Source organism: Eubalaena glacialis, chromosome 3, assembly GCF_028564815.1.
Source record: "Eubalaena glacialis isolate mEubGla1 chromosome 3, mEubGla1.1.hap2.+ XY, whole genome shotgun sequence".
In the NCBI taxonomy this organism is placed as follows: Eukaryota; Metazoa; Chordata; class Mammalia; order Artiodactyla; family Balaenidae; genus Eubalaena; species Eubalaena glacialis.
This window is the reverse complement of record NC_083718.1, coordinates 46,965,565-46,978,404: the sequence shown is the minus strand read 5'-3', so window position 1 is coordinate 46,978,404 and position 12,840 is coordinate 46,965,565. Positions and strand designations below refer to the sequence as shown.

The 12,840-nt window shown below is 37.5% G+C and overlaps 1 protein-coding gene across 2 annotated transcripts in view; it reads left to right on the top strand.

Moving 5' to 3' along the window:
* The window catches only part of PLA2G4A (phospholipase A2 group IVA), a 164,623-nt gene extending 157,086 nt beyond the window's left edge, over nt 1–7,537 (top strand). For both annotated transcript variants that reach the window (XM_061185609.1, XM_061185608.1), the window contains one exon: nt 7,201–7,537. In XM_061185609.1, coding sequence (XP_061041592.1) covers nt 7,201–7,332 — 132 coding nt within the window. In that variant the 3' untranslated portion in view covers nt 7,333–7,537. The remainder of the gene's footprint in view (nt 1–7,200) is intronic.
* The last annotated feature ends 5,303 nt before the right edge of the window (nt 7,538–12,840 follow it).

The window sequence follows — 12,840 nt, the reverse complement described above, 5'->3', positions numbered from 1 at the left end:
TAAACCAAATTGGGTACTCAGATTTTTGCTTGTGCCTCTTCACTAGGTGACGTTGGGCATGTTGATTAACCTTTCCAAATTTTACTTTCCTCATTTGTAAAAGGAAACAGTGATACAGATTTTTATAGGATTGGGATGAGGATTAAGTAAAAGAATATAATTTAAGAGCTTGGCGTGTATGAGACACTCTATTGAAACAGGTAATATGTTAATGATAATAATTATTATCCGTGTCCATATTTTTCTTCTGCCTTTTTTTTTTAATTTATTTATTTATTTATTTATGGCTGTGTTGGGTCTTCGTTTCTGTGCGAGGGCTTTCTCTAGTTGTGGCAAGCGGGGGCCACTCTTCATCACAGTGCGCGCCTCTCACTATCGCGGCCTCTCTTGTTGCAGAACACAGGCTCCAGACGCGCAGGCTCAGTACTTGTGGCTCACGGGCTTAGCTGCTCCGCGGCATGTGGGATCTTCCCAGACCAGGGCTCGAACCCGTGTCCCCTGCATTGGCAGGCAGATTCTCAACTACTGCGCCACCAGGGAAGCCCCTCTTCTGCTTTTAATTATAAATTTAAACCCTTTAAAAACAATGACTTGCCTTATTTACCTTGTATCCTCCAGAGGTACTGATCACAATGCCCGGCACCTAAAATAAATATGCAACAAAATTTTCATAAATCGTTTAAAAAATGTCATCGACTTACTGGCTGAAACTGTTGAAGAGTTTAATGTAATAGGAGGAACGAGTAGTGAGTGTCAGGATACAGGGCCTGCTGGTGGGAGGCAGATGCCTGACTGTGGAGAATCTCCAAGGCAATGTATGCCTGGCCAGGTAGTGTGACTACATGCTGTACCCATAAACTACCACCTCGATCTAGAGGAAATACACTTTCTGAGGTCTCTTTTCCAGGACCAGTTTTCACAGGAAAATGTACTGTTATGCAGTCTCACTCATTCAATTTATTCATTCAGTTGGCATATTCTAAAGACAGTGACAGCATATGCCAATGCTGCATAATCATGAGCTTTTAAAATTCTTTCTCCAGTGATCCTGTAAAGTGTTAAATATTAAGTGTTAATTCAAGTGAGGAAAAGTGTATATCCAGAAGTACTGGTATTTACTTCTTTATTTACTGATATTTCATCATCATGTTAAGAGTGTCTAGGTACAAGTTAAAGTTTTTATCTTTTACAAAATAATTTAGAAGCTTATTATGTATCATAGCCTTATTTTTTTATGTGATATCTCTAGGCATTTCTTTTTCGTTTTAATTGAAGTATAGCTGATTTACAATACCGTGTTACTTCCAGATGTATAGCACAGTGATTCAGTTATACCTATATGGATATCTATATCTATATCTATATCTCTATATATGTTCCCTTTCAGGTTTTTTTTCCCTTTTAGGTTATTACAAAATATTGAGTATAGTTCCCTGCGCTATACAGTATGTCCTTGTTGGTTATCATGGCCTTCTATATCAGGCCCAAATTCATTTACCTTGAATGCTACCTATAATCTTTTTGTATCTTATTTATTTATTAATTCAATACATATTTATTGAGTATCTACTGTGTTGTATCCTTCGGAACTAAGGATACAACAATGCACAAAACCTAAAGAACAAGGAAAACTTTTGAGTGCTTAATATAAGCCAGATATTTCCTTTTCAAATATTCAGCATTCACAACTGGCCTATGAGGTAGGTATTTTGTATTTCTACGTGAGGAAACCAAATCATGGATTAGGTAGGCTGATTGCTGGAAGTCACACTGTTATGTTGAGGAGCTGAGATGGGGCCAAAGGTTTTTTCTCACTCTTTCCTCCCTTTTGAACCATCTATCTTTCAAGAAGCCTTATTTCCTAGTATACCCCAAACACAGCTTCCTTTCCAGCCAAACCACTTCCCAGATGTTTCCTGTACATGCCATGGCCTTCCATCTTCAGCCTCTTTATGAGATTATCCTTTTACTGAGAATGCACGGTCTTGCCACTCCACTTATCAAATCCTGCTTGTCCTTCAACTCAACTCAAATCTCATTGTCTCCATGAGTTGAGCCTTATCCTGTTTAATTGACCTCCACTGAGCACCTTCTGGGCAGTCATTAATTTCACAAATTTTTATTCTTCCCCTTCCATGTTCTAAGTGCTGGGATAAAAAATGACAAGACTACTTAAGGCCCCTACTTTCATGACACTTTAGTTTTTATTGGGAAGCAGGCATTAGCCAGTAAATCCACAGTAATTTACTCCAGAATATCTTCTTGCATTCTGCTATATTTATAATTTTTATTTCTCTCTCAAAATATACTGTAACTTTCTTTTAAGGTTCATTTTAAATTTTCTGTTGTGCGAATCCAATACTTATTTGTGGAGTGCTTCCAATCTCACGTCTCTAAATTTGTTCCTTCTGGGGAAAGATTACATTTTTCATGTTTTCTTTTTTTTCTTTATGCCTTTACTGCCAAATATTTAAAGGATCTGGCAAATTGGGAGACTATTAAATGGCACAAGTGAAAGATGACACCAGTCTTATTTGGGGATAGGTGGTGGGGATGAAGAGGGTTGAGATATAAGGACCCCTGCAAGGATAAAACTGACGGGAAGGATTTGGTATCTCAATGACTTTTGGGGGGAATGAAAGAGGAAATTAGATGTAAATACTATTGACGATTACTCCTAGTATAATTTTAAAAAATAGGAAGACTCAAATATAACATATCGCCTTTTCGAACACATCCTATTGTATCCTGTGTCATGCCGAAAGGTTTGAATTTAGCAACTGATGTAATGCTGAGCTCAGCCACTTCTGTTTACATCACAGGATTATACATCAGGGGTCCCCAACCCCTGGGCCAGGACCAGTGCCTGTTAGGAACCGGGCCACACAGCAGGAGGTGAGCAGCGGGTGAGCGAGCGAAGCTTCATCTGTATTTACAGCCGCTCCCCATCGCTTGCATCGCCGCCTGAGCTCCGCCTCCTGTCAGATCAGCAGCGGCATTAGATTCTCATAGGAGCGCGAACCCTACTGTGAACTGCACATGCCAGGGATCTAGGTTGTGCGCTCCTTGTGAGAATCTAATTCCTGACGAGCTGAGGTGGAGCTGAGGCGGTGATGCTAACGCTGGGGAGCGGCTGCAAATACAGACTATCATTAGCAGAGAGGTATGACTGCACAGAGACCATAATAAATAATTGCTTGCAGACTCATATCAAAACCCTATCAGTGAGTAGCAAGTGACAATTAAGCTGCATCTTACGGAGTAGACTGGACGTAAGCAACACACTTTGGGTGTCACTGTCTCCCATCACTCCCAGGTGGGACCATCTAGTTGTGGGAAAACAAGCTCAGGGCTCCCACTGATTTTGCATTACGGTGAGTTGCATAATTATTTCATTATATAGTACAGTGTAATAGTAATAGAAATAAAGTGCACAATAAATGTAATGCACTTGAATCATCCCGAAACCATCCCCCCCACCCCGCTGCCAGGTCTGAGGAAAAATCGTCTTCCATGAAACCGGTCCCTGGTGCCAAGAAGGTTGGGGACCGCCGTTACACATCACAACAAACGGGTAATCTGAAAAACCTGGTTAATTGTTTCATAGTGTTAATGTGCCACCTAGTGGTTCGACATGCACATTCTAATTGCATATTATTTGGGTTTTTCAGTTATAAATGTGAATATCCATTTTCCTTTAAAAGAATGGCCTGTTTACTAAAAACACCTTCCAAGGGCCAACTATGATAAACCCACTAGTTCATAATATTGATATTGTTGATCTTTTTGTGCTCATGAATTCATTGTAAAGGAGTTGACAGCAGTCATGATTAGTACAATGTCCCCTGTGGTTTTTTTTTTTTTTTTTTTTTTTTTTAATATATTTTAAAGCTGCTTGGGTGTTTGGAAAGTAAAGAACTGATTTTTAGTTTTACTTGGGTACTTCTCTGCAATGAGGGTTGGTGTGTCAAATGTTGCTTTGGTGCTCCTTTCAGAAGGAGAAACCAACTGAAAACTTGCCGACAAGCAGAATTGATTTGCTGACTTTTAACCATATAATAAGCCCACTATTGGCTATACATGGTGCATTTGTTTCTAGTAAGCTTTACAGCCTCACATCTAATTTAAAGCTCCTAAATTTCCTCACATATGGTCAGTTTAAAAATACCAACAATAAATAGATGCTAGTCGTGGAATGTTTCCTATGTGCCAGGCATTGTGCAAAGTGCTTTATATAAATGATCTCCAGTTCCCACAAAAGCCAAGATTAGTATTATTATTTCCATTTTAAAGAAGAGGAAACAGGCTTAAGGATGTAAGTTAATTCCCCTTGATCTCACACAGCCAAGAAGCGACTGTGCCTGGAGGCCCTCTATCAAGGTGTGCTTCATAGGCTTGAAGCCCCCTCTTCTGTCTCCATAGAATTATGTTTCCCTTACTCATGGGAAGATGGGGTCAGCGAATATCTGCTTTGCTTAAAAGACTCAGTAACATTTGAGCCCATTTTTCCCAGAAGACCATTATATACATAAAATTATATACATAATTTTATATTTACATAATGTTATATATAATTATATATAATTATATATTATTAATATAATTATATATTTATAATATAGGTATGTAAGTATTTATATATTTATTTAAAATAAATATATGTATTTTATATTTTCCCCAGAAGACAATTATATATATATATATAGCTATAATATATATATAATTGTCTTCTGGGGAAAATATAAATAAAATTAAAAATCATAAAGCAAACAAAGGTGTCACATTCCTGTGATAAGTCCCTCTTTCTAGAATATGACAGTTTGTTTAAAGTTAGCATTAGAGAATAGAGGGCCCTGCCCATTGAGCCTTACATAAAGTCACAGAATATTAACTACATGTTAGTGTCAACCAAGTCAAACATTCCTCCAGGTACTGAACCCAGCTTGCCCAGTTAGATTGGATGTGAAATGGGAAAACCCTACTGTGCACACATCTCCAAGGTCAAGAGGGCCACACCAGCTCTGGGTGGGAGGGGCCATGGTGTTCTAAACTTCTCAGACTTGCCAAGTATTCCTGCTCATGGCAGAGGGCTGAAAAGCATGTGTATAATACCTTAACATGGCCTCACAATCGCTGGGGAAGGGAATAAAGTGAATCGTGGCATATCGATGTGACTTGCCTCTGGCCCTGAAACTTCTGTCTCATTAGTGGATATATGTATACGTGTAACTGATTCACTTTGCTGTACAGCAGAAACTAACACAACATTGTAAAGCAACTATACTCCAATAAAAATTAATTAAAAAAAAAAACAATGCAATTGTATAGTCCTATCCTGGGAATGGAGTCTTCCTGATTTTGTCAGAGTTCAAAAACAGCATCAGAGCCAAGGTTACTATCCAGGCCTCTCTTCCAAAAGCCCATTCCCATTGCTCTGCAATAACTGCTTCAACCAAATTCCAGATTTTCTCTTCATTCCAAAAGTTCCTAACTAGGTTAACGTCATACCAAAAAAGTATATGATAATTACAATAGCAATTCTTAGAGGTTGTATTCACCATTAATTTGGGTATATGCAAAGATTATTCTGAATAAAGAATAGCCATCATCAATAAAATCACAAAGCGTGGTGTTTCCTAGATAGAGGACATCCATGTTTTATAACTGTATTTGTTTCACTGAGGAAGCAGGGCAATTCTCCAGCAATTTCTTTTCTCATTAGGATTAGGGAAAGTCTTGTACTTCCTTGTGGTCTCTCATTTCTGCTTATCTACTAACTATAAAGGACATAAATTCTAGATTTAGTAATTACTTATTTCTTCCCTCTTACTACCTTCCCCATGAAGGACAGAATGAAGATAAATTTACCATGTTACACATATTTTATTCCCTATTTTAACAGCAAAAAATCTGAAACAGGGGCTTCCCTGGTGGCACAGTGGTTAAGAATCCGCCTGCCAACACAGGGGACACGGGTTCGAGCCCTGGTCTGGGAAGATTCCGCATGCCGTGGAGCAACTAAGCCTGTGCACCACAACTATTGAGCCTGTGCTCTAGAGCCCGCGAGTCACAACTACTGAGCCCACATGCCACAACTACTGAAGCCCATGCGCCTAGAGCCTGTGCTTCGCAACAAGAGATGCCACCACAATGAGAAACCCATGCACCGCAAGGAAGAGTAGCCTCTGCTCGCCGCAACTAGAGAAAGCCGCGCACAGCAACGAAGACCCAACGCGGCCAAAAATAAATAAATAAAAATAAAATTTAAAAAAAATCTGGAACACTCCCACAATAGTTCTTTCTCTGCTGGGGGAAGGAATAGTATCTGGTTACGAACTGAACAAGAGTGTAATGTGCACAGACAAAGACAAACATCATATGGTATCACTTATATGTGGAATCTAAAAACGTAGTACAAATGAACTTATTTACAAGGCAGAAATAGACTCACAGACATAGAAAACAAACTTATGGTTACCAAAGGGGAAAGGGGGGTTATAAATTAGGAGTTTGGGATTAGCAGATACACACTACTGTATATAAAATAGATATACAACAAGGACATACTGTATAGCACAGGGAACTATATTCAATATCTTCTAATAACCTATAATGGAAAAGAAACTGAAAAAGAATAGATAGATAGATAGATAGATGATAGATAGATAGGTAGATAACTGAAAAAAAGGAATATATATATATAACTGAATCACTTTGCTGTACACCTGAAACTAACACAACATTGTAAGTCAACTATACATCAATTAAAAAAAAATTTTTTTTAAGTGTAATAGAGATGTTGAATTTAAATATATACATGCGGGACTTCCCTAGTGGTGCAGTGGCTAAGACTCCTTGCTCCCAATGCAGGGGTCCTGGGTTTGATCCCTGGTCCGGGAACTAGATCCCACATGCATGCCGCAATTAAGAGTTCATGTGCCACAACTAAGGAGCCAGTGAGCTGCAACTAAGGAGCCCACGAGCCACAACTAAGACCCGATGCAACCAAATAGATAAATAAATAAATTAATTAAATAAAATAAAATAAATATATACATGAATGACTCAGAGATTTCTCTTTCTATTTCAAAGAGAATACTATAATAAAAAGATTAATTATATATATATTTTTTTGACCAAACAAATGTTTCAATGAGTTCAGAACAGCACTAATTATACATCTTTTGCTTCTATTCGCAGGTAATAAAGAATGCCATAGTTGAAAGCATTGAATATAGAAGACAGAATCCATCTCGTTGCTCTGTTTCCCTCAGTAGTGTTGAGGCAAGAAGATTCTTCAACAAGGAGTTTCTAAGCAAACCCACAGCATAGTTTGTGTACTGGAAAGCGTAGCAATTTCTGATGCGGAGGCAGTCTGAAATTCCATGACAACTGGATTTAAAAGCACAGGACAAATATTAGCACTGGTCTCAAGAGGCTGGTTAATACTCAAAGTTGCAGTTACTTAGCTGCATGAGAATAATACCCTTAAATGTTTGTTAGATTGACAGATGATGTCAATTGCGTAAAAATATACTTAGCTACATTTTCTATCAGTATGAATTTCCTGATGCAAATGTAGGGACATATGCTGTATTTTTAGACATTCCTCACCAACTATCTTATGTGTTCCCTTTTTTAAAATGTGGTTTCTTTTTTAGACTATTAAACGGTTCAGTCTCAATATGTAATTCTTTGTATTGTGTGTGAATGTAAGTCACTGACTGGATTTATTTGTGCCATGAGACAACACTATTTTTTATTTATATATGCATAGATACATATATGAAATAAATACATCTATATACAAATGAGCAAGAGGTAACTGAGTTTTTGTTTGTTATCTTTAATGAAATATTGCACCGTTGCTATGACAGATGCTCAGATTCATGGCTTTCAAACGCAAAAGTTGTTAAACCTAAACTCAAATGTGAAACGTCATTTTCAATCATGGTGATTTTTCTTAGAAAGTATGTATAATTTGTTGAGCAAATGGCATACATTTATTCAAACTGTAGGAAAAAAAAATTTAACCCCTTCTAGTTTACTTTGCTGATATTACCCTGTTTGTCCAACAGAGAGCAGTTGACCTCAGAGAAGAATCCAGAAGAGTGACAAGGGCTGTATCTGCAAGGCTTGTCTTAGGGACAATCTGTATTGCATGACTGTGGTTTGTTACCATTGAACTGCTAAGTTTCAGAGTTAGTGTTCCATATATAAGGGCTTCCTCATTCTTCTTTCTTTGAGTCTACCTTTCTTTAATCTCTTTGTTCATGTCTCTTTTTTCCTCTCACATTTCATTTACATTTCTACTTGTGAAGAAAGACAAAAAATGTAACAAGAAGGGAACACTTGAAAGTTCATTCTTTCATTGGTTGATTAATGCACACAGCAAATGAATGCCCACTACAGGCCACCAGGCATGTTGTAGGGTCTGGGGATACAGCATTGGACAAAACTGACAAAATTGCCTGCCTTCAAGGACCTTACATTCTAGTGGAGGTGACCAACAATAAACAATACAAATAAGTTTCTAGAATGTTAACGATAAGTCCTAAGGAGAAAATTAAAGAAGGGAAAGAAGGAGATGGAAAATATTGGGGGTGTATAATTTTAAATGGGGCCCTGGGGAAGATCACAATGAGGAAGTTACATCAGATTAAAGATGTGAAAGAGCTGAGGGGGCAGGACCTGTGAATATTTAAGGGAAGAGCGTTCCCGGCAGAGGGAATAGCAAATGCAAATGCTCTTAGGTGGAGCGCCAAGCATGTTCCAGGAAAAGGAAAGAGACCAATGTGCCCAGAGCGGAGTGGGAGGGGTAACAAATTAATTTTCACTTATTTTTTCAAGACATGGCAATACTGTTTATAATTTGTCCTTCAAAATACCCCTGTGAAATAACAGGACCAAGAGAGGTTAAGAGACTTGTCCAAGGTTAGTAAAGTCTGAGCTGGAGTCCTAGGCTCGTGACCTCATGGCCTTTATATCACAATTGACAGTGCTTCCCTGAAACTAACTAGATAAACACTTTAAAGACTATTGATTATAAAACTGGAATGATCTAGGGTCCTTGCTTTTTCTTTGTTCACATGCTTTCAGTTTCTTAATGCCAATAACAGAGGCTCCTTAACTAGTTCAGTGTTACCAATTTGTTCATTTATAAATTTGCTAGAGTTCTGATTTTATAAAAATACATTTTGATGACAAGTTAAATCTATAAATTTATTTTTTCATTCTATCTCTGTCTCAATGAATGACTGATAAGTGAAATGTCCTCTTAGTCTTCCTGCAAACCATCCACGTGCCTCAGTGATTTTGGCTTAGTTCTTTGCCTTTTTGACATAAGCATTTGCCTGTTGTTCATGCCTATGACCGGGATCCTACTTTACTTGATCTGGTGCAATCTGATCATTTTCAGGTAACTTTTTTGGTAAGTAATAAAAACACAGATAAAAGTTTAGTGTGTGTGTATGTATGTGTGTGTGTGTGTGTGTATACATATACACATATTTCATTCCTTCTGAAAAAGAGAATTTTAGACACAAATACTTTTGTTCTAATATTTAAAAACTTCATAAAAAATTTTTGGTAATCATTCCTCTTCCTTTTCTTTCCCCCCTCCTCTCTTTTTACTTACTAAACTATTTGATCCTAAAACCATTAGGTGGGGCAGAGACAAGTAGGCGGGGGTGGTGGTGGTCACGGAACCACAATGAATGAAACTAGGACATGAGAACATGAAGTGTCAAGGGGGCATGCAGGCAGAGGAAGAGCAATGACAATGTAGATTGGTTACACAAATGGAGATTAATCGAATAATTCAATGTATTAAATGTAGTGGAAGCCAGGTTTCTCAACAAATGATGAAGTTCTCAACAAATATGAAAATGAAAACCAGAATGTATTCTGTAGTATTAGGTTGAAATTGAAAGCATATATATATATATATATATATATAGAGAGAGAGAGAGAGAGAGAGAGAGAGAGAGAGATTCCCTAGGTAGGTCGGTGAGAAGACGTAGGAGCAGTGACACCCCAAGAATAAGGAGAACACTGGTGCCCAGATTTTGGCCTTTAAATCCCATTATTTGCTAAAAGAAACCCAGGCTCCTTGGAGAAGTTGATTCCAGGGCTGGGAAAAGAAAAGTATAAAATGACCCTAGACCATTTTATTCGTCAGAAAGCAAAGAAGTGCTCAAAGAATGATAGGGACATGTCAAAAACTCACAGAATCCAGATTGAAGGAACACCCACTGGCTCCATTTGGGGAAATTGAGCATTAAAATAAATATTGATAGGAAGAGATTATGACTCATTGAATAATATTGGAAACCATGACTCCATCTTGATAAATAGGTAAATAAGTTTATGGTTTAATATGGAATCAGATATTTACAACAGCTCAAAGTATGTCCTTTTACAAAGTACTTATTTATTACAAAGGGAAATAAGAGTAACTTTACAATGGAGAAACCAGGCAGGCTAAGTAATAAAAATGAATATGATGAGTAACAGGACAAATTGAAATCTTGCACACCTGATAGAAGGCAATGAGAAGAATGCAGCATCACTTCTGCAGTAGTCCTGTCAAAGATGTGTCACCTGCTTTCTACATCTGCGACTCTATTTCTGTTTCGTAAATAAGTTCATTTGTACCATTTTTTAGATTCCACATATAAGCAATATCATATGGTTACCAGGGGGAAAAGCGGGGTACGGGAGATAAATTGGGAGATTGGGATTGACATATACACACTACTATATAAAAAATAGATAACTAATAAGGACCTAGTGAATAGCACAGGGAACTCTACTCAGTACTCTGTAATGACCTATATAGGAAAAGAATCTAAAAAAGAGTGGATATAGGTATATGTATAACTGATTCACTTTGCTGTATGGCAGAAACTAACACAACATTGTAAATTAAATATACCCCAATAAAAATTTTTAAAAAAAAGATGCATCGCCTGAATTTGTTCTTGAATAAATATCACGAAAGCCCAAATGAGAGAAATTTCAAGCATAATTGTCTGTAATATTCAAAATTGTTAAGGTCGGGGAAATCAGGGAAAGACTAAAGAACTGTTCTAGATTGAAGATGAAAGAGACATGACAACTGAAGACGTTTCATTCTGACCTGAATTCTTATTGCGATGAAGGACATCATCAGGATAGCTGTTGAAACTTGAATGAGTTCTGAGGATTGGATCATAGGAAGCTATCATTATTAATATTCTGATTTTGATTGTTGTATTGTGGTTATGCAGCAGATTATCCTTGTTTGTATTAAATACACATTAATATTTTTACGTGATAGAACATCATGCTGGCAACCTACTTTCAAATGACTCACAGAAGAAAAAAAAATGTCTTCGAATTCTACTTGCGACCCTTCTGTAAGCTTGGCACCGTTTCAAAATGTTAAAATTAAAATTTTGGCAGCAGAATATCAGTTGGAGGATTCTCAAAGAATTAAAGAGGTTTACATGAGTGGCTTTCATTTTATATCCATGTTTTTTTCTTTTAACTCTTCTTACAGATGATCACTGTAAATCCTATTTTTTCTATACTGAATAAAAGCCAAAGAAATAAATCATAGGCTAAAAAAAAAGTGCTGAGGGTGGAGGTTTGTCTAGGACCTCTGAGCAGTAAACATTGTTATTCCTCTACACCCTGTTTTTCTTATCCTTCGTGTGCTACTGACATCCATTTTCCCTGGAAGCAAATTCTTTATTGTAATTGATTTATGCAGTGCATTCTTTAGCATTCCAGTTGATGAAGCTAGCCAATACCTTTTGCTTTCACTTGGGAAAACAACAATTCACCTGGACGGTGGTAATGCCTCAACTTACTGAAAGTCCTTATTTCTCACAAATCCTGAAGGCTGATCTGGATGATATAAAGTTCCCTCGGTTCTACCTTGTGGCAATATATGGATGATTTTCTTATTTGCTCTCCTTCTCAAGGAAGCCATGAGAAGTTAGGAGACCCTTCTAAGTTGGAGAAACTGCATGAACAGAGGTGCAGAGATGAAACTGAGCTTGGCGCATTTGTCAGATGTGAGGTGACTCACCACTGGCTCAGGGAGTGGGTGTTGATCAGCAGATGGATGGAGCGGGGACCACACAGCTGGATGTAACTTATTGCCAAAGTCTGAGCTTTCATATTCGCTATTAAGTCCACAGGTGCTTATTACGTTATTCAATACACACATGCAGGCATATATACATACATAGAAGAGGGTCATGTATGGACCATCCATAAGAATGCCATGAGCCAAGGATGAAGATGAAAACAATTCTGTGATCCTGAGGTCCTTTACAGAAACACAACAAAGCAAAACAGAAATAAAAGCACAGTAATGCTTTGCAAACCCAAATGATCCCAAAGCCTTACTTTATATACACATTAATAAATGAAAAAACAGACTATATACCTCCTGTGGCAGACAGTAATTCTCCCCCAAATTTTAATTTGCTCCTGTTCATTTTCCATTCCCCTGCAGCCTAGCCTGATGAAAGGCAAGCAGATATGATATGAGCTACTGCTGAGTCAAGATGAAAAATACACTTTTATTGTGTGAAATCCCTGGGATTTAGGGGTTGATACCCTGGCATCAACTAGCCTATGCTGACTGATACATTACATTATGAAAACCTCATAACTTCCAAATTCCAAACTCAAAAATAGATATTATTCACATCATATAAAGCATCCATAACTTTACCAAGAGAGTTAATGATGAAACAAGTCTCTAATGCATCAAGAAAAAGGAACCTAAGAACTGAATTGTCCTGACATGAGTCAATTTTTTGCATGGTAACCTTAGGTGAATTT